Here is a 19,499-nt window from a genome sequence, read left to right as displayed (position 1 = left end):
GAGAGAGAGATAAGTAGGGTAAGACAAACAGAGTTAATGCAACTGTAATCAACTTTAATCTCTGTAAAATCCAATCGCTTAAATCCCTGCTCTTCCAGACACTTGAAGGCCAAGACCTGAGCATATGCTCATGTGTGTGTGAGAGAGAAAGAGAGTGAGAGAGAGATTTGCTTAACCATGATTTCGTTTCAAATAGAGTACATGGCCAAACATGCTTGTACATCTACTCATGCAAGATTTACCCCCTTACTTTTCAAAATAGTTAATACAATCTAATTGTACCCACGTTGGGCGCACCTTAAAGTAACTGAATATGCACTCATAAGGGGTGAGTCTAAGGACAGAATGCCAAGGGTCAACTACAGGTCCTTTGGCATGAGTTGAAGTGGTGTTTGTTATCCAGAACTAATCATCAAACATGAGTACCTGACTTCACTAATAAACTGGCTGTCATCAAATCCCCACAGCAACATTCCAAAATCATGGTTATAGACTTTCCAGAAAAGCAGAATCTGATACTGTAGCAGAGGGGGCAATTTGCTGGACAAGCAGGTGTCCATAGTCAAGTGGAGATTGTCCTTCCTAAGAGTCTAGCTACACCTGCTCCAGCTTTTTCAGAGGTCCCTGACTGGCTGGATCAGTGGCTGAAGCAGTAAACAGTTCAGTAAGATACAATCATGAAATTACAAATGATGGCTAATGGACATAGAAATTAATTATTTTGAATAATAATTTAGTTAGCATGGGTTGTAGCTATTGTGACATATGGGCCACCGATATATGTTGTCTTCAATTTGACCCATCTGTAAGTCTCCCCTGATTACACACAGTTTCCCGATTACTCCCACCAGCTTCAGGAGGGTGAGTGAGAACACATGCTTCCTCAGAGACACATGAGGCCAACATTAACTGTCCTTGCTAGCCAGCACCTTGCACAAAGCGGTGGGGGCAGGCATTGCCATCCTACACATTCCTAACATGTGGATAATCATATAATCATAGTCAAGTTTAATGAGGAACGTTATGCAATAAACATGACAAATGGAAAAACCAACTCTGCTCAAATGTAGCTCTGTTCTAAAGTGGCTTCGGGCCAGATGATGAAACATTACTGGGAGGATCTGATGGCATTCAGATAGAAGAAATTTGGTGAAGTCAAGTATTGGCATCAGCTAATGAGTTTTGGATCACAAAACCCACTTTATCTTGAAAGTTCTAAATGGACACTCCAGGGAACACAGTTCTCCTGCTCCACAGCCCAATGCTGGGTGGTTATTATCCTCTAGCTGTCACTTAGCATTCAGCACTGTTCTCGGATGTCAACAATTTACAAAGACTGCATATTGCAAAAGACAGCACTCATATCTAGAATGTATGTGCTGCACAATTTAAGGTGGAAAAGAAAAGTGAAAGAAGCCAAATAAGGAGCTCAAATAAATGAAGGTAACTGCTGCAGCATTCCAGGGGGGATTGGTGCCACTATGGGACTGTTGCACTATTAAAGGTAGAACAAAAAAAATCTATTAAGCGTATACACTAGAATATATCTTCTGCAAAATATAAGGTGGAAAATCAAATTGAAATAAAAAACTTGAATGCCACAATTGGATTGCTGGGTGGTTTAAAGTGAAGAAGAAGTTTTCTTTTAAGCAGCCTATACATTAGACTGTACCATTTAAGAAGGAACTGAAAATCTGAACAAAAAGCTCAGACACAACAATGTAAATGCTGCTCCATTTAAGATGGAACTGAAACACAGTAAAACTGTAAAACTGCAACCCCATCTAAGGTGGAATGGAAAATTCTATCAAGAAGCTTATACACTAGAATGTAACTGCAGCGTAATTTAAAGGTGGTATGGCATATTGTAAGATGAAACTTTAGTGCAACAATGGAACTGTTACACCATTAAGGTAGAACCGATTATTTGATTAATATGCCACTAGAATGTTACTGCTGTATCATTTAAGGTGGCAAATTGAGCATGTAAGAATGGAAATGCTGCTTTATATATGGTTGAACTCAAAATTAGAACAAAAAGCTCAGACTCAGGAATATAAGTGCTGCACCACAGAAGGTGGCCTGGAACCCCAAGGTGACTGCAGTATGAACCAAAATGAACTGGAACATTTTATTATGAATCTCAAAACTAGAATGTAACAAACAGACCATTTAAGATGGAACTGAAATTTGTATTAATAAGAACAAAACTAAAGGTAAAACTAAAACTGAAATACTTACATGCTCTTCTTTCTTTCTATTTGGTTTTTTGTTCAACCACAACATTACAACCACCTCGTTTCTACACTCACTTTCCATTCTCTCAGCTCCACTGGACACACAGGAGCACTTTGTAGGTCTACATTTACAAACGGCAGTCAATCTGTTGTCCTGCATACTTTGTTTGCCATTTATGGCCAGGAGCCCTCTGTGTCAATGCTGGACTTAGAATTGTCCTCCAGTCAGAAATATCCAACTGACAGCATCCTGTGTTCACTGATGAAGGACTACAGGACAACCCACACTAACTGTACAGCAACAGATGAGCTACTGCCTCTGACTTTACATCTACAAGGTGGACCAACGAGGTAAGTGGGTCTACTAGAATGGACAGTAAGTGGACACAGTGTTTAAAAACTTCAGCCGCACTGCTGTATCTGATCCACTCATAAAATCACAACACAGACTAATAGACAAACCACGTTAGTGTCATTCTAGTGCTAATAATTGACCTCCCAAATCATAGCTGTGGTATCCTTCTGTGGTGGTCCTGTGGAGGTCCTGACCAGTGAATACCACGCTGAAATAAACAAACAAAATATGCAGCGCAACAGATGGACTTTAAGTTGTAATTTCAGAAAAACAAAGTGCTCCTGTAAGGTCAATGGAGCTGAGAGAATGGACAGTGAGTGTAAAACTATGAAGGTGTTCATAATGTTATGGTTGACCGGTGCATATACCTTGTAACTTCCTTGCCTATTAAACAATGCTGAGGCAGAGATGAAAGGCAGAGATAGTGGAAAGAGAGGGAGATTAGGGAATAGATGAGCAGTCATAAGAACGATCCGCACTATAGGCAATTGTCTAATGGAGCCACTTAAGAGCCTCAGCTATTACTGTGCATCCCAGTGCACTTCTCCCTACTAAAACACATATAGAGCACTGGGTTATAGGCAGAGATATAGAGATTATTATTACAGTTGAAAATGTTCAGATAGAAACAGTAAAACACTATGCTTGGGCAAAATAACACTTGATACAGTTATGCCTATAAAGCTATCTTCGATTGAAGTGAAGTGAGAAGAGACATTTAAAAAATAGCAAGAAAGATGAAGCGAGCAAAAGATCAAAGCATGAGTCAGATGAAGTACAAAGGAGAAGGAGAGAGAGAGAGAGAGAGAGAGAGAGAGAGAGAGAGAGAGAGAGAGAGAGAGAGAATAGGCTCGGTGAAATAGGAACCATTTTGTTATGGGCAGACAACTATTTCATTACTGCTTAAATATTAAAGATGTTACAGATATATATAAAAAGCCAGTAATTGAAATTCTACAGTATTTGCATTTATGTTAGGTACTGTTTCACTACTGAAGGTAGATCCATGGCAGGAACACAATGGACATGGTGGCAGTTCAATTCAGGGCATCACATACTCACACAGTGAATCACACATTTAGGGTTGGGCGGTATAACGATTAATACCGTATACCGTGGTGTTTACGGCAGGTGCGTGGTGTGTCAAATTTCTGTTCTGTGCCTTTAAGCCACAGGGAGGGGGCGCTGTGGGAGTTCAAGGACTGTTGATGTCACGGTCTGAAAATGGGTGGAGAAAAACACAAGCCCAGTAGCCCACGAGGTTGTACCTTTAGCGCCGAGTTTGGATTAAAAGAGAGGATGAAAGCTATAAACAGACAAAATTCTCAGAAAATCCTTCACTCAACTTTGTGCGCACAGCTATGAGGCTTTATCCTCTAAATATGTGTGATATGAGCCTCAGTTTGCTGAAAAATCTGCTGTGGTGTTAGCCTGTTAGCGCCAGCTATGCTTCTAAACAGTGTAGAGCCATCTTATTTAGCTTATTCTCAAACTTTTCTGTTCCTTCTGTACAAGTTGCTTAAATGTGCTCTTTCAGAATTGGGTTTTTATCCTCAACACTTGTCAGTGTGCACTGTGTAAATTCACTCAACTTTGTGCTCATAGACATAAGGACCGCAATAATATTTTGAGATGGTATGACGATATGAAAAATGTGGATACCGCCCATCCCTACACACATTCACTCAGTCACTCGGTGTAAAGAATTGGATAATGGCTCACATCATGAGCACAGTTCCCATATTGGAATCTCAATTCCCATGGCATAGAATCTGCGGTGCTGTAGCCTTTAGATGGCTGCAGAAGTCATTGTACACAATTAAAAATGATGGTCCTACAAGGGTTCTTAATACAGGAAATGGTTCTATATAGAATCTTTTGCACTTTGCATCATGATGGGGTTCTTCAAAGTGATGGTGAATGTGCTATAGATGTATATAGATATATAGATGGTGCTCTACATAGCATCTTTTAGAAAAGGGCTCTATATTGCACTGTAAACGGTTCTTCTATTTTAACAAGTTTGACATTAAAATAGAAGAACCTTCTGAAAAGTGCTATGTGGAACCGTCTCTAACACATCCTTCATTAATCTCAAGAACACTTTCACAATGCAAAGAGCACTTTCATCACGCAAAAGGCTCTTGAAGTGCTTATGGTTCTATATAGAACCGTTTCTTTAAAATAGAAACAAAATTTCTAAGTATGTTGTACACAGTAATTGGTGAAATGGTGAAGAAAATGTTTGGGAAAATTAACACTGAGAAAATTAAGCTCTGCTCACATTTCCAATCTGAAATTATCCCCAGATGTTACTATCCATCATTCCACTGTGAGAAAATAAAACATTACCATAGGTCTGAAAGGATGTGGACCGGCCAAGGCTCAGTAACTGAGAAAAGGAAATAGACACAATAGTTTCCAGCTGAAGAAACTGCTGGGGATTCTCAGAGCCCAGACCTCAGCATCAATGAACATGTTTGGAATTACGCACTCTAACACCTGAATTTCACAATCACCCATTCATTCATATACTCACCCAGTCATAAACACACTATATTTGCTTAATTCTAAACATAACATAAATGAAGTGTGGTCTCTGACGTTTGCACAGTACTGTACTTTAGCACCAAGCCCACTTTTAACTGAAGTGAATACAGAGCTGAGTCCAGAGCAGCTAAGTATAAAAGCAAGGGAAACATCAGAGGAGTAGAGGTGCGATGAAGTACAAAGAAAGACAGAGGGATGAGCACAGCGAGTGTGTGTGTGTGTGTGTGTGTGTGTGTGAGAGAAAGAGAGAGGGGAGAAGAGAGAAGGAAAGAAGGAGTATCCATTGTAAATAGTATTAGTAAAGGGGATTAATTACCACAGTAAGATAATAAGCACGTCAGAGTGATTAAGACTGAAAGCTTTCCAACTGTCACACTGCCACAGCACACTGCATGTGTCAGATCCCTAGCAGTATGTGTGTGTGCCTGTATGTGTGTGTTATGTGTATAACCCAGGTTGGATCGTGAGGCATATTTGTATGAGCACAGTTAAACCCTGAAGACATTGATATATCTCCTTCTACATGCAATTCCTACTCTACCATTTATGGCACAGCAGCTACATTAAGACACCTGAAGCCTTTTAAGATGGACTTGGACATCTGCATCAAAAAGATATTTCAGCTTATGCTAATTGTGGGATAAATGGGTATGAAGCTACCAGTACTGTGGTGGCTATAATGATCACTTACATACTGTATTATGGTCAATACAAACACCATTCCCACTGATCCAAATTGTACTGGACAGAACTCCATCACTCCAGAGAACACCGTTCCACTGCTCCAAAAGGGGCACTGTAATCCTTTGGCTGACACTTGGCATTAGGGTATGGTGACCTTAGGCTCCTGGGCCAAATCTCCAAACTGGAGGTGTCTGGATGCGTATGGTTATATGTTGCACTTTTTATAGAAGTGTTAAGCACTTAAAAGCAGTTTCTGTGACGTTTAAGGTGGAACGGACAACTGGAAAAGGTAAACAACACCAGCTTCACGCACACGCATATATTTATCAAACAGTTCAAAGGAATGAGCCTCCCTCTCATAAATGCGCAACACACATTCACACAAACACGTTGGTTTTCATGCATTGTAGGGCCATTTCACAGACTCCCATTCATTTTATAGAGACGTACCCTTAACTAATTTTAACTACTGCCCTGACCTTAACCCTGACACTAACCCTAACATTAAACTTAAACTTCAAACACGTCTTCACCTCAATATGTAACAGTGTGGGGACTAGCTTCCTTTAGTGTGTGGTCCTCACAAGGTGATACGTTTCTGGCGCGCGCGCACACACACACACACACACTAATACAGTGACTCAAGCACAACGTCGTACGATGGCGAGCCCGCGAAACCGTCACCAGCACCATTCATATTATTCAACTGCCATTAATAATAAACCACGCGCACGCTCCTCCACGCGCTTGAGACAAGCCCTTCACGCGCACCTGCAAAAGTGCATCAAGTTAGAGTGTTCATTGCACACACGCACGCAGAGTGGGGAAACTCCGTGTTAACACACTCACAACACGCACACACACAATGTCAAAAAACAGTACCAGTCATTTCGCGGCCGACGGACAGAAAACCAGGCGCTGGATTCTCTTTCGAAGCCATCATCCTTCTCTCCTTCTCTCCCTCTTTCACTCCCCTTACCCCCTCTCCTCCTCTCTCTCTCTCCTCAGCAGAGCACGAGCTGCTAAAGCCCAGGCACTCCAACAGCCCTGCCTACCATCCTCCTCACACACATCACAGAGAGAGAGAGAGAGAGAGAGAGAGAGAGAGAGAGAGAGAGGCGGGGGCGGGAGGGATGGAGCTGAGTGGAATACTGTTTCAGATATTTATCTGGGATTATTTTACATTCTTATAATTTAGATTAAAAAAAAAAAACTTTTCTCAATAAATTTACTTACAATGTTGTAATTCTTAGTTATTTCCTCTAAATTCCTCTTAACATGTTTCCCAAACATTTGATCTACAATGTCACGATATGTTCTTACCACCTCGAGATTTTGAATGAGTATTTATAAACTTTGTCAAAACATTTTTACTGTTTTTCAAATTTTTTACCTTGCTATGTCTGAAAATTGACAAATATTTCTGACAAGTTTCCACAATTTGTAAAATGCACTTAAAACAGTTTTTTTATTATTATTATTCTCATGAATCTTAATTTAACAGACAACCTGACTGTGTTTTTTAAATAGAATCAGATTTTGAATTTGATGTCTGCAACACCCCCAACATTTTGGAACAGCAGCAAAATGTGATTTAAATAATGTTAAACTGAATAAACAGTGTAATTAAAATGAAAGGTAGTGTAACAAAGTAGTAGATATGCCTCTGTTTTCCTATTTATTTATTTATTTATTATTTGTTTATTTTTGGCATCTGTTGAAGATGTGTTTCTAAGTGTGTTAAAATTTACAAAATATAATCAAGTTGTTCTGTGAATACATTGGAATTGAATTGAGGACAATGTCCCAACCTTTCTGGAAATGGGGTTTGTACTTACTTTCAATTCATTTTCATTTCCTATGTCACTAAATTAACTTATGTTCCTTACATTTTTATCTAGTCATAATAACTGTATAGAAATAATCTCGATCTTTGTAGAAGGATATTCAGGTCAAAATTTGTAAATTGTCAAAATTCCTGTTGAATCCTACACCTCAACACTAAGGTTGCTGTAGCCGTTTATGATCCGATCAGCAACCAGCTCCTTATCAACTACAGTTACTCACTGAGCCCAGCCCATGACCCAAACCACCCTCTGTATCACTAACTCTTTACAGGGGTCATCAGGCAGGCACCTAACCTCGACAGTGTTTCGCTGAATTAAGCCCACAGCACCTCCAGACAGCTCAGCGTTGAAGTCTGGCGTCCCAGACCCACCCCCCTCCAAGCTTTCAGTCCTAGTTTACCCTTTACCATCAACAACTATAAATCCACACTGGCCTCCCTGGTGACTAAGGCTGTACCTAGCCCCACTGGCACCGTTAATTCATGCTCAGTGCCACCAGTTCCATGTGAACTTTACATGCTACATCATCAACAATCCCAATAGCACCTCTACAGTGCATTTCCCCAATCTGTGCTCTCCTTATCCACAACCACTGACTAGACCTTTCAGCTGTTTCTGATAACTCCTTCCCAGCTGCCCTTAGTTTCTGGCCCCTGATGCTGAACTGCACAAGCAGGGATGTGGCTGATTTGGCTACAAATCCCCTAACACCTATCTCGACCAGTCTTACATGTGCCTGCCACCTGTGTTCCCTCATCTCAGCTGCAAAGTCTGCATAAAAAAACTACTTTCTCAAATTTTCCCTCATTATGCTGAAACACCTTTTTATGTCGTAATATTTACTTATTTTCTCAAATATAATATATATAGGTCTTTTCTACTCAAAATTACACTTTAAACATTGAAATAAAAACCTACTATTTAATAATGTATTGCTGAAATGACTCATAGTGATATTTTTACATGATTTGTCCCATTTTAAAATACTGTGCCAAAATATTAACATATTTTAACTTAAGACACATTTTTTTCAAAACTTAGTAGAAATAATAACTTTTTTAAGTTTGCTTTACCATATAGAACACTGAAATTCATTCATTCATTCATTGTCTGTAACCCTTATCCAGTTCAGGGTCGTGGTGGGTCCAGAGCCTACCTGGAATCATTGGGCGCAAGGCGGGAATACACCCTGGAGGGGTCTCACCACTCACACATTCACTCACACACTCACACCTACGGACACTTTGGGGTCACCAATCCACCTACCAACGTGTGTTTTTGGACTGTGGGAGGAAACTTGAGCACCCGGAGGAAACCAACACGGACACGGGGAGAACAACATTGAAATTATATTTCATAATTATGGGTGGGTGGAGGAGGGGGTGGTAAGACAAAAGCGTGTATATTGCACTACTATTAATTAGATAGATGCAAATGTATGTGTCCTGTTTGGACTGTCCATACAATGACTTACATTCTCAACATTCTCAAAAATTTCACTTGATACTTTTTTTGAAAAATGTTGCAAATTATCTGGAGATATCTTCAGAAAAAAAGCACCTGCCAAATGCCATAATAATGTAATCTTTCTGCAAAAGAATCTAAACTCTTCCTGGCAGCTTCTAATGAAATCTTGGAAATACAGATCACTGGAATGCAAAAATGAAAAAAAAAGTTGGAATGTCTATATAAATGAACCATAAATTCAGGTATTTTACAACCATAATTCCTATATACACAGTATTGTACAGGTGCACAATTTGTCACACATCCTCTACCCTAATCATCATCTATCTAGAAGAGGAGCTTTTTCAAGCCTTTTTCTTTCAGATATGATGCCAACAGTAGGGTATAAGGCAGCCTTCTGCAGAACTTGTGTCTGTCCCAGATATTGTTTTTTAATGAAAGCCTCTACACGCAGAGACAAAGTGATTATCATCTCTGCCATGATAGACAGAGCATGGTTTTATTTTGTCGCTTCTATTCTTCTTCAGCTGAGATGTACAGCTTTTCAAAGACCAGTGCCCCTGTTGGAAATGGTTGGACAAATTATGTGGTCTTGTTGGCATTGAAAGAATAGTTTGTTGCTGCCCTGAAAGTACATTTTGAAAGTAAATTTTTAAGCTTATTCCCAAACAGCACTACTTCTCGAGGAATACCAAAAGAATAAAAATAAATACCCTCCCTCTCTTTTGCAGTGAAAGGATCCTAAAATTTAAAAAAAAAAACCTTCAAAAACCATTAAGTCTAATTTTTAGAGAACCTACATTATTAGAAAGAAACTACAAAAATTCCTGAGGATGAAAACCTGAGAAGACACACCATGAGAAACTTGAAGAAGAAACTTTGACAGGAACCAAAATTCAAGAGGAGGGACTCTCTAAGGAATTGAGAAAGAAAAACATTTCGGAATATGGACTATCTTAGAGCACAAAGAAGTGTCATTGAGAGGAACAAAGACTTAAAATGGGAAACATACATCGGACAGGAGAACAAACTCTTAAAAGACCTAAGACTCCTCCAGTGCATGCTTCCACATGAGAAAGTGGGATCTTACAATGATAAGGATCATTGAAAAAAGTGAACAAAGGGCCACATTCAAAAAATGTGTATTTGGTCCGTCCTCAGTAACCAGGAAATAGCAGGCTCTTTAGCCCCATTCATTAAAACACAAGTTAAAAAATTCTTGAGGTCATTTTTGACGTAGAATTAATTATTTTTTGATACATAACTCAATGCAGTGGTCAAGGGTAGCTTTTTCCAGCTAATGACAATCTCCAGATTAAAACCATTTTTAAATGTTTCTGATCTGGACAAGGTCATTCACGCCTTTGTTACATCTAGACTGGACTACTGTAATGCACTGGATTTTGGAATCAAGGAATCATCACTTAATCGTTTACAACTGGGGCAAAATGCTGCCACCAGAATGTTAACTGGTACGAACGAAAGAGAGTGTTAGCATCTCTACAGTGGCTTACAGTGCATTACAGAATCCAGCACAAAAAGCAGACTCTAAGGTCTGCATCCCAGACACTTTTGACTGTTCTCCTTGGTCTCACCTTAAATATAAAGGGAATTTCGACTTTGTTGTTGCAACACCAAGTCTCTGAAATGGAAATCCAAATGACATTAGACATGCCTCGTCTGGGACCATGTTTAAATTCAGGCTTAAGACACTTTAACAGTTTAGCCCTCAGTGCTGAATAATCTGTGGAGCTCTTGGGAGGGTTGTACTCTGTGGTGTTAATGTATATGTGTCCAAGTGTTGTAAGGACTTCTTTCATTATGGTATCCCTTTGTTTTTCATGTGTTTCCATTTTATGTTTTTATTGTAAAGCACTTTGGTCTTAAATGTGCTATATAAAATATAAATAAAATTTACTTACTAAATTTTCTGATTAATCTATTCATTCATATATAGGCCATTTTGTAACATAGCTTTTTATGCTGCATTTTGCAGCACATCAAACTACATGAGGCATTTGTAATTCAAATGAACTGTTATTTCCATTATTCAGATAATCTGTGCAGAGGATTGCAAAATGGAGGAACAACATATTAACCAGGCGTTCAAAGCGTTTTAATAAACAAGAACTAGAAGTGACAGTAAGAGCAATTTCCAAGAGATGTTGTTTCTAGTCATTCGGTCATTTAAACTGACATTTAGAGGCTTATTTTCTGAACTCATTCTGTCTAAAACAAATGTGAGGCTATGGCAAGGTTAAGACTGTATTTTATAACAAGTATTTTTAAGGAAGTCCACTGTTCTTGAGAGAAAACTGAAGAATAACTACATCTCTATATAGTTTTGCTCAGGAATGAAGCTAAGACAAAAGTGCATCTTAAAATACAGACCCATTATACCAAGTGTCCCTGGTAAAGTTGTTATTAAACATGAACAAGAGTGACATGGCGGTTCTGCAGGTAGAGTCCCTGCCATCAAGCTCTAGCATCAGCTCAGTACTGTAAAGTTAATCCTACAGGGAGCAGAAGTTTTTATGTCTACAGAAAGGGTAATGAGATGTTGGTTGACCAGAGGGAATGGCTTTATTGTATATTAATGGAGGTCAACCGAACAAGGACATTACATGTTCCAAGTGAAGGAATACCTCTTTGTCATACTGTAAACTCATTGCAGTTTCTTTCATTTATTAAGGCGTGTTATGCTAATGTTTGCTAATGGAGCAATGATGATGATGATCCCATCCATTTGATGAATGGCAAGATTCATTGGAGTTCATTACAGAGGCTAAATGAGCGACTTGCTTTCATAAGAAGATAAGGAAATACAATCAGGTCACAAAGTGGCTCTGAAGACATTTGGCACTGATCCTGCTTGAAAAATGATAGAGATTTCAAATGCTTTTGACCACATTCTAATGGGCTTTTTTCTTAGAGCTAGTTCTCAGTTGTGTGGCATCTTGTTCAATGCTATGTTTGCTCTCTTGATGTAGAGTGTGTTTGCAAACCTCATACCCCAAGGCAGGCTCTAAGAGAGTGTGTGAGTGCATGTGTATGTGTGGTGAGGAGAGGAGGGGGGATATAAGCGCAGCTTTAGTGTAGTCCCTTAGACAGGCTTTTCAGGGCCCCTAGCCACTCAGTGGAATTATATGTGTGTTTTTGCGCGAACAGTGAACAAATACTGGCCTAATATTACTTCCTGAAACACTTCAGCAAGCGGAGTGTGGCATACTAAAAATTTAGCTCGAGTGCTTGGGCTATTTTGCCTCTTTTGAACTACACTACCGTAAACAGTCCTCATAATACAAAGCCGTGAATTCAAAAGCCGCGCTGACCTCTGCTGGTTGTACATTAGCACTACAAGTTAACAGAAACCGGCCACTAGGGGCCTGTCCTAAATGATTCTCTAAAGCCTAGTTCACACAAGTGTGTGAAGCCATGTGTCAGAACCAGGGTTAGATGAAGCTATTTTTTTGGAACAAATTTGAAGCCCCCAGAAGTGGATAATATATTTTACTCCCTACACTCTACTCATCTGGGAAAGGTGTTGTAAGAAGCTCTAACACTTCACTGCTCCACAGCCCTAAGGGTTGTTAAGGGTTGTTGGGAAGGGTAATGTATATCCAGAAAACTCAGTAAGGATAATGCCTGATGCTTTATTGTTGGAGATTTACAGCTCCCCTGTAAAGATATTTGAGTTGGTAAATTTCACAATTAACCATTTCATATAATTGTATATGCTCTTTATTTGTACGCTTTAATGCTTAAATAATCAGAGCGATTAGGTAATGAAAGTCCTGAAATGGAAGTCCTTTTACTTTATGAATGAATGGTACATGTGATAAAGGGTTGTGGAATGAAAGGTTGTGTATTGGCACGTCAGTAAAAGTGGCTGATCACATCCTTAATTATAAAATAAATATATATTCAGATGCAATAGTAGAATCATGTTAATTAACGTGGAAAAAATGAATTAAAACAATTCTGCAACTTTTAGACATACAAGGCCTTAAATTTACCTACAGTCCAGCAGTTGACTTCTGCTATCGCTGCAGTAGCCTGGGATCGAAGCACTGCTCTATTTTATTTATGCTCTGGTGAGGTATCAGACCCTTCAAGGGTCTTCCCATTTAGTAGGGGATGATTTTAGCCACTACACATATAGGAACTTAGTTCCAAGGATGACATTCAAAATCAAGGCCCAGTTTTAAGAAATGGATTCACCATTAGATCAGCAACAGCTGGAATAACTTGACAGTCTAGGTTGAAGCATAACATAAAGCATGCACAAGGGGACTTTCATATTCTTGTTTATTTTTCATTTTTTAATTATTATTATTATTCTCTACTACGGCCCATTTTTTTGGCTTGTAAGGAATACAGGAAGAATACAGGAAAATACAGGAAGGTTCTGTATTTTATGGGACAGCTTATTTGGAAGGGCTTAAGAAATGTTAAAGGGGTGCTCAGAGCCACAGTGCCATGTGCCCACTTCTCTAAATTGTAGGACACAGCTTCACTTGTAGCAGTCATGTTTTTGCAGAATGTTGCTTGTGTGTGGCCACAGAGGTCTAAAATTTTATGTACACCATTTGACTACAAAATGTGTTTCCTCCTTATTGAGATCACCCTGGTGCTTGTCGCAGAGCTTGATCCAAGTGCCTTTCCCTGCCAGGCCAAACCCTGCATATACAGGCTCACAGAATGAGGTCTGGACTTCATGGATGAGGCTCATGTTGTCTGAGACATTGTAGAAAGCCAGAAGGCCAGCCCTATGGTCCAGATACACTCCTATTCTGGAGCAGGGGTGCTTGTGTTTAACTGGTGTACACTTATTGTTGTGCCAGAAGGAAAATGAATTGGAATGACAACGCAGACCCCAGGAGTCGCGGTTTCTACCAAAGAGAGGCCCCCACTTTCCTTTCCTTTGGATTTTGCTGTACGACACAGCAACACACACCCAACATTCACCACCATATTTGACCTCCCAGTACTGGGGGCTCCCCTCAAGGGCCTCGTTGCAAAGTATCTGCACTCTGCTATCAAATCTGTCTGGGTGCTCAGTGTAATCTTCCATCAGGGGCACAGCAGTCACCTTCCGGTTCTCTTCAGACAAGCGCAGAGTCACATGTGCCGTGTTGAGGTTCAGTGTGAGCTCGGACGCATCTGTAGTTACCATAAGAATATGAGATTAGCATATTGCCCATGAATGTAGAATAGAATTTAATAACATAATATGTCATATATATTGTGTCCACATTGTATGAGGAATGGACCAGCAATAATTGAAAATAATTTTTATTTCTAATAAAAATGAAGTATGTTTCTCCCACAGTAGTATGTTTCTTTCACATGCACAATACTAACAAGTGCTAATTGATTTAAGAATCTGAATTTGCTACCTAAGATATTAAAAGTTGAATGCAAAGCTCACATGGTAAGAAGTCCTCCTGTGTCTTTGGAACTGGCGATGAGAGGATTATAGCTTTTTTCACTGTACAAAAACAGATTTACAGTAAGTATTATGCTGAGGCAAACACTGAAGAAATAATTGAAGGGACATTTATACACAGCGATGCTAATTCAAAGCACTGAGTGAGTGAGTATCTAAAGAAGTGGGTGAGTAAGAATTTGACTAAATGTGTGAGTAAGTGAATGAGGAAGTGGGTAGGTGAGGGCGTAAATGAATTTGTGGGTGACTGGGAGTGTGAGTGAGCATGTGAACAAATGAGTGGATTAGTGGTTTGCTTAATGAGTGTAGGTGGGTGATTGAGTGTGTGGGTGGGTGGTTAAATGGGTGTGTGGGTAGGTGGTTGTGTGAGAGGGTGAGAGAGTGATTGGGTGGCTGAGTGAATGACTGGGTGGTTAAAAGAGTGTTTGGGTGGTTGAGTGTGTGAGTAGGTGGGTGAGTAAGTGAATGATTGAGTTAGTGGGTGGGTGCTTGGGTGACTGCGTACTTGCGTGATAAAATAAGTAAGTTGGTGCATGAGTAGGAGATGGAGTGAGTGAATGAGTATGTGAATTTGTGTTTGAGTGAGAGGGTGAGTGAGAGAGATATTGGATGTGAGCTTGGGTGATTAAGTGCTTCAGTGGTAGAATATGTCTTAGTGCATAAGAGGGTAAGTAAGCGAGTACGTGAGTGGATAAAGGCTTGGGTAGAAGAGTATGCAGATCGCTGCATGAGTCAGTGAGTTGGTGAATGAGTAAACGGATTTAATGGTTGAGTAGGTAAATGACTGGGTGACCAAATTAGTGAATGAGCCAATGGTAAAAGCCAGTTCTTTGAGGTTGCGAAACAACTCCAACCTCAACAACTCAAATATAAAAACTCCATCATCCTACTAACCTTGGTCTGAGATTGTAGTCAAGCATGACTGATAAATTGTATTCAGTTGTTTAATAAGGTTAGACACAGCTTGAGTGGAGAGCTCAAATGAACAGTATGGATGGACAAAAAACACAGCATCTCTGGACTCTGGAAGGGCTAGTTGGAAGGCAGATGAAGCATTCTAGGACACATGGACAACACATGAGAACCAATGGCACTTTTCCACTGCATGGTACCTACTTGTCTCAGCCTGGCTCTACACATTTTCTGGTAGTAAATAACTACATATGATTTTTAGAAAACTATCATTTTACACGAAGGGCTTACCTGTATAAAATGGATGCCATTTTGTTCTTGAGAGAGTCGCTCCATGTTCTGTAGAAAAGTATCTCTCTTCTTCAGCTGAAACAGCTCTTCCTGCATACTGTGTAAGACTTCATTGGCTTTCTGTATCACTTCCTCCTCTTGAGCTTTGATAAGCTCTTTCACTCTACACTTTTTCTTCTCCATAGAGTGCACCAGCTCAATTAACATTTTGTCATTCTGTTCTATGGCATTCCCTGCTGACATCTGATTGGACACAAGTATATATATATGAATATATATATATATATATATATATATATATATATATATATATATATATATATATATATATATTCATTCATTCATTCATTCATTATCTGTAACCGCTTATCCAATTCAGGGTCGTGGTGGGTCCAGAGCCTACCTGGAATCATTGGGCGCAAGGCGGGAAAACACCCTGGAGGGGGCGCCAGTCCTTCACAGAGCAACACAGACACACACACACAGATTCACTCACACACTCACACCTACGGACACTTTTGAGTCGCCAATCCACCTACCAACGTGTGTTTTTGGACTGTGGGAAACCGGAGCACCTGGAGGAAACCCATGCGGACACGGGGAGAACACACCAACTCCTCACAGGACAGTCACCCGGAGCGGGAATCGAACCCATAACCTCCAGGTCCCTGGAGCTGTGTGACTGCGACACTACCTGCTGTGCCACACTATATATGTACACAAGTCAGTACAAGTCAGGACACAGAAGTCACCACAAATTCACACATCACACATTACGCTAATGGATACTTTTAAATTGTCAATCCACATATTAAGGGAAATCCACATTTCCCAGAGGAAACCAATGCAGACACAGGGAAAACACATTAAGCTTCACACAGGCAGCAACCCAAGGTAGGATTCAAACCCAGAACCTCGGGGCCCTGAAGCTGTGTGAAGGCACAGATTTTTTCTAATTATAATATAAAGTTAGGCGGCACAGTGGCGCAGCAGGTAGTGTCGCAGTCACACAGCTCCAGGGACCTGGAGGTTGTGGGTTCGATTTCACTCTGGGTGACTGTCTGTCAGGAGTTGGTGTGTTCTCCGCGTGGGTTTCCTGTGGGTGCTCCGGTTTCCTCCCACAGCCCAAAAACACACGTTGGTAGGTGGATTGGTGACTCCAAAGTGTGAGTGAATGTGTGTCTGTGTTGCCCTGTGAAGGACTGGCCCCCCCTCCAGGGTGTATTCCCCACCTTGCACCCAATGATTCCAGGTAGGCTCTGAATTGGATAAGCGGTTACAGATAATGAATGAATGAACATAAAGATAAGTATTTGGATATCATTATTATGAAATAGGGTCAGAATATTTTCACATATTATAACACAGTCAGAGTAGAGTTAGTAGTATGTTATTTTTATAATCTTAGGTATATTTAAGTTAATAAATGGCTAAACACTCACCTTGAATTCATCAACAGCCTGTTGGAGTTCTTGCAGTTCATTCAGTCTAGATTTAATCCTGTCAGTAATGACACTCCTTAAATTGCCAATTTCACTCTAAACATTGAGGTAATATACATTAAAGACAATCAGATTACATTACTTATATTCCAGTAAGTATAAGTTTTATATAATTTTATACAGTTTTCCAGCCAACCAGTTATCACTTCAGCAACACAGCAGATGATTAGCATTAGTGCTAGCAATGGTGGCAGCTTAGCAACATAACTAGCTAAAATTTGCACATACTTTAGCTAGCATTATAACAACTCCACACTATTAGTTGCATTCTTAAAACCAGACATGCTTGCTAGCCATTCAACAAAAAAATAGCACTTTATACACACTTAGGCTACGTTCATAAAGCAGGTAGTAGCGGTCTAAATTATGCATGTATCAAAACAAAAATCTGTTCATGGTTTCATATTTTTATAGTAATTAATTTTTAACACAAAACTTTGGAATAAAGAGCGCTTTTGTGAAACAGCTCTGCACGGTAAATTAGCAGTCCTGTCCGAAATGTCCAGGTCTGGTCAGCATGTGGGTCAGTTCAGCCTGATGTCAGATATAGGTCTCATTATATAGACAGTGTGGACAGCAGAGCACAAAAAAAAATCAGATTTGAACACATATGGACCACTTTTACTTACTGTGTGAATGTAGCCTTAGGGATGGTTTTTCAAACAGTGATAAAGCCTAGTAGGCCCAATTCCTGTCTGGATGTATTTAAATAATATATTTTTAAATAAACTATAATATACACTGATCAGCCATAACAATATTAGCACCTCTTTTTTCTACACTCACTCTCATTTCTCTCAGTTCCACTGACCATAGAGGTGCACTTTGTAGTTCTACAGTTGCTGATCGTAGTCCATCTGTTGCTACATTGTGTGCCCCCTATCACCCTGATCTTCAATGGTCAGGACCACCACAAAGCCAAAATGTTTGCATGCGGTAAGGTAGTTATTCATATTGTCTGTGTTTTCCACCACATCTTCCTCAGTGGAGATTATTTTGATGTGAAGTCTGTAATATAGTTCTCACAAAAATAGGATTGTAGTTCAAACTGCATTCAACTCAATTCAGTTCTGAATCAGAATCTAACACATGGTGTCTATGGATAAAGACAACACGACACTTCTATTATACAGAATTAGGTATTATGGTAACACACAAGCAAAAATGAAGAAGTTCCTACTTTTTTTTCTTCCACCTGGAGCTGGATAGAAATGACATCATGGGTCCTGTGGGAGTCAGTGATGCACAGGTGGCAGATGTACTGCTGATCTGTGCGGCAAAAGACCTCCAACAATTTGCCATGATGTGAACATGCTCTCTCTTGCAGGTTCTTTCTTGCCTCCACCAGCCTGTGTCTCTTCACACCATGCAGAGTGTTGTGCAGCTCAACATGAACCTCACAATACGAAGCCATACATTCCAAACAAGACTGCTCTGCTTTACGCTTCCATCCAACACACACATCACATGCAACACTGCTGGGATCTGCCTCTTTTTCTAGTTTATCCATTTTATTTGTCTCTTCCATATTGTCCAGTTTGTTCATGCTGGAGTATCTAGGAAAGCCTGGAAGCAGGAAATAGGTTAGTTTCGTTTAGGCAGAAACTTGACTGTGCTACTTCCCAAACTGCCTTTGGTTGAGGGGGTGGAGTACAGACTCTGACTCAGAGGCTTGGCATCTTTGCTCCGCCATTTAACAATGATAAAAGAGGACATATTAAACCCCCTTTCCACCAATGGACACAGCTCCCTGGTGTCTGTGATGTGCATCGGTCAAAATACCACAAGGATCAAACAACACAGCACCATTCTCCCCTATCTAAACAGCCCAGTTCAGAAGGCTTGTTTCATTGCCTGTTCTGTTCGGTGTTTATTTTTGGATCACTTTCAGTCTGTGTTTACTTTCATGCAGTTATCCATCACCAGAATTTGGAGACAGTTCCACCTTAATGAAACAGCAAATATAAGTCAATATTATCCACCTATGGAAGGAATAAAGCAATATCTTCATCTCTGTTTGTTTTTCAACATTTGGGGTTCTCTCCATTGTCTTAAAAAACTTCTAGATATCTTTCCTTTCTCTGCTGTGAACAGAGAGTGAAAGAACCTAACACACCAGACAGAGACAGTTGGTTTTACTGATACTGATCAATCAAGGGCTTCTTGACTGATCCACATCCTTTTAAATCCAGTTTGGCATTGTCT

General features: G+C 39.9%; 2 protein-coding genes across 3 annotated transcripts in view; both read right to left on the bottom strand.

The window, feature by feature from the left end:
- The window catches only part of carmil3 (capping protein regulator and myosin 1 linker 3), a 100,342-nt gene extending 93,537 nt beyond the window's left edge, over window positions 1-6,805 (bottom strand). For both annotated transcript variants that reach the window (XM_066681083.1, XM_066681084.1), the window contains exon 1: window positions 6,709-6,805. In XM_066681083.1, the coding sequence (XP_066537180.1) occupies window positions 6,709-6,769 (61 nt within the window). In that variant the 5' untranslated portion in view covers window positions 6,770-6,805. The remainder of the gene's footprint in view (window positions 1-6,708) is intronic.
- A 6,397-nt stretch (window positions 6,806-13,202) lies between these two features.
- On the bottom strand, window positions 13,203-18,788 carry LOC136707842 (tripartite motif-containing protein 16-like). The gene is made up of 6 exons (XM_066682119.1): window positions 18,475-18,788; window positions 17,235-17,330; window positions 15,793-16,035; window positions 15,484-15,646; window positions 14,572-14,631; window positions 13,203-14,303 (listed from the first exon to the last, which is right to left on the bottom strand). Exons 1-6 carry the CDS (start codon window positions 18,706-18,708, stop codon window positions 13,717-13,719), a joined length of 1,383 nt encoding a protein of 460 aa, XP_066538216.1. The 5' UTR covers window positions 18,709-18,788; the 3' UTR covers window positions 13,203-13,716.
- Window positions 18,789-19,499: the final 711 nt, after the last annotated feature.

Source organism: Hoplias malabaricus, chromosome 9, assembly GCF_029633855.1.
Source record: "Hoplias malabaricus isolate fHopMal1 chromosome 9, fHopMal1.hap1, whole genome shotgun sequence".
NCBI lineage: Eukaryota > Metazoa > Chordata > Actinopteri > Characiformes > Erythrinidae > Hoplias > Hoplias malabaricus.
This window is presented reverse-complemented; position numbering and strand designations above follow the sequence as displayed.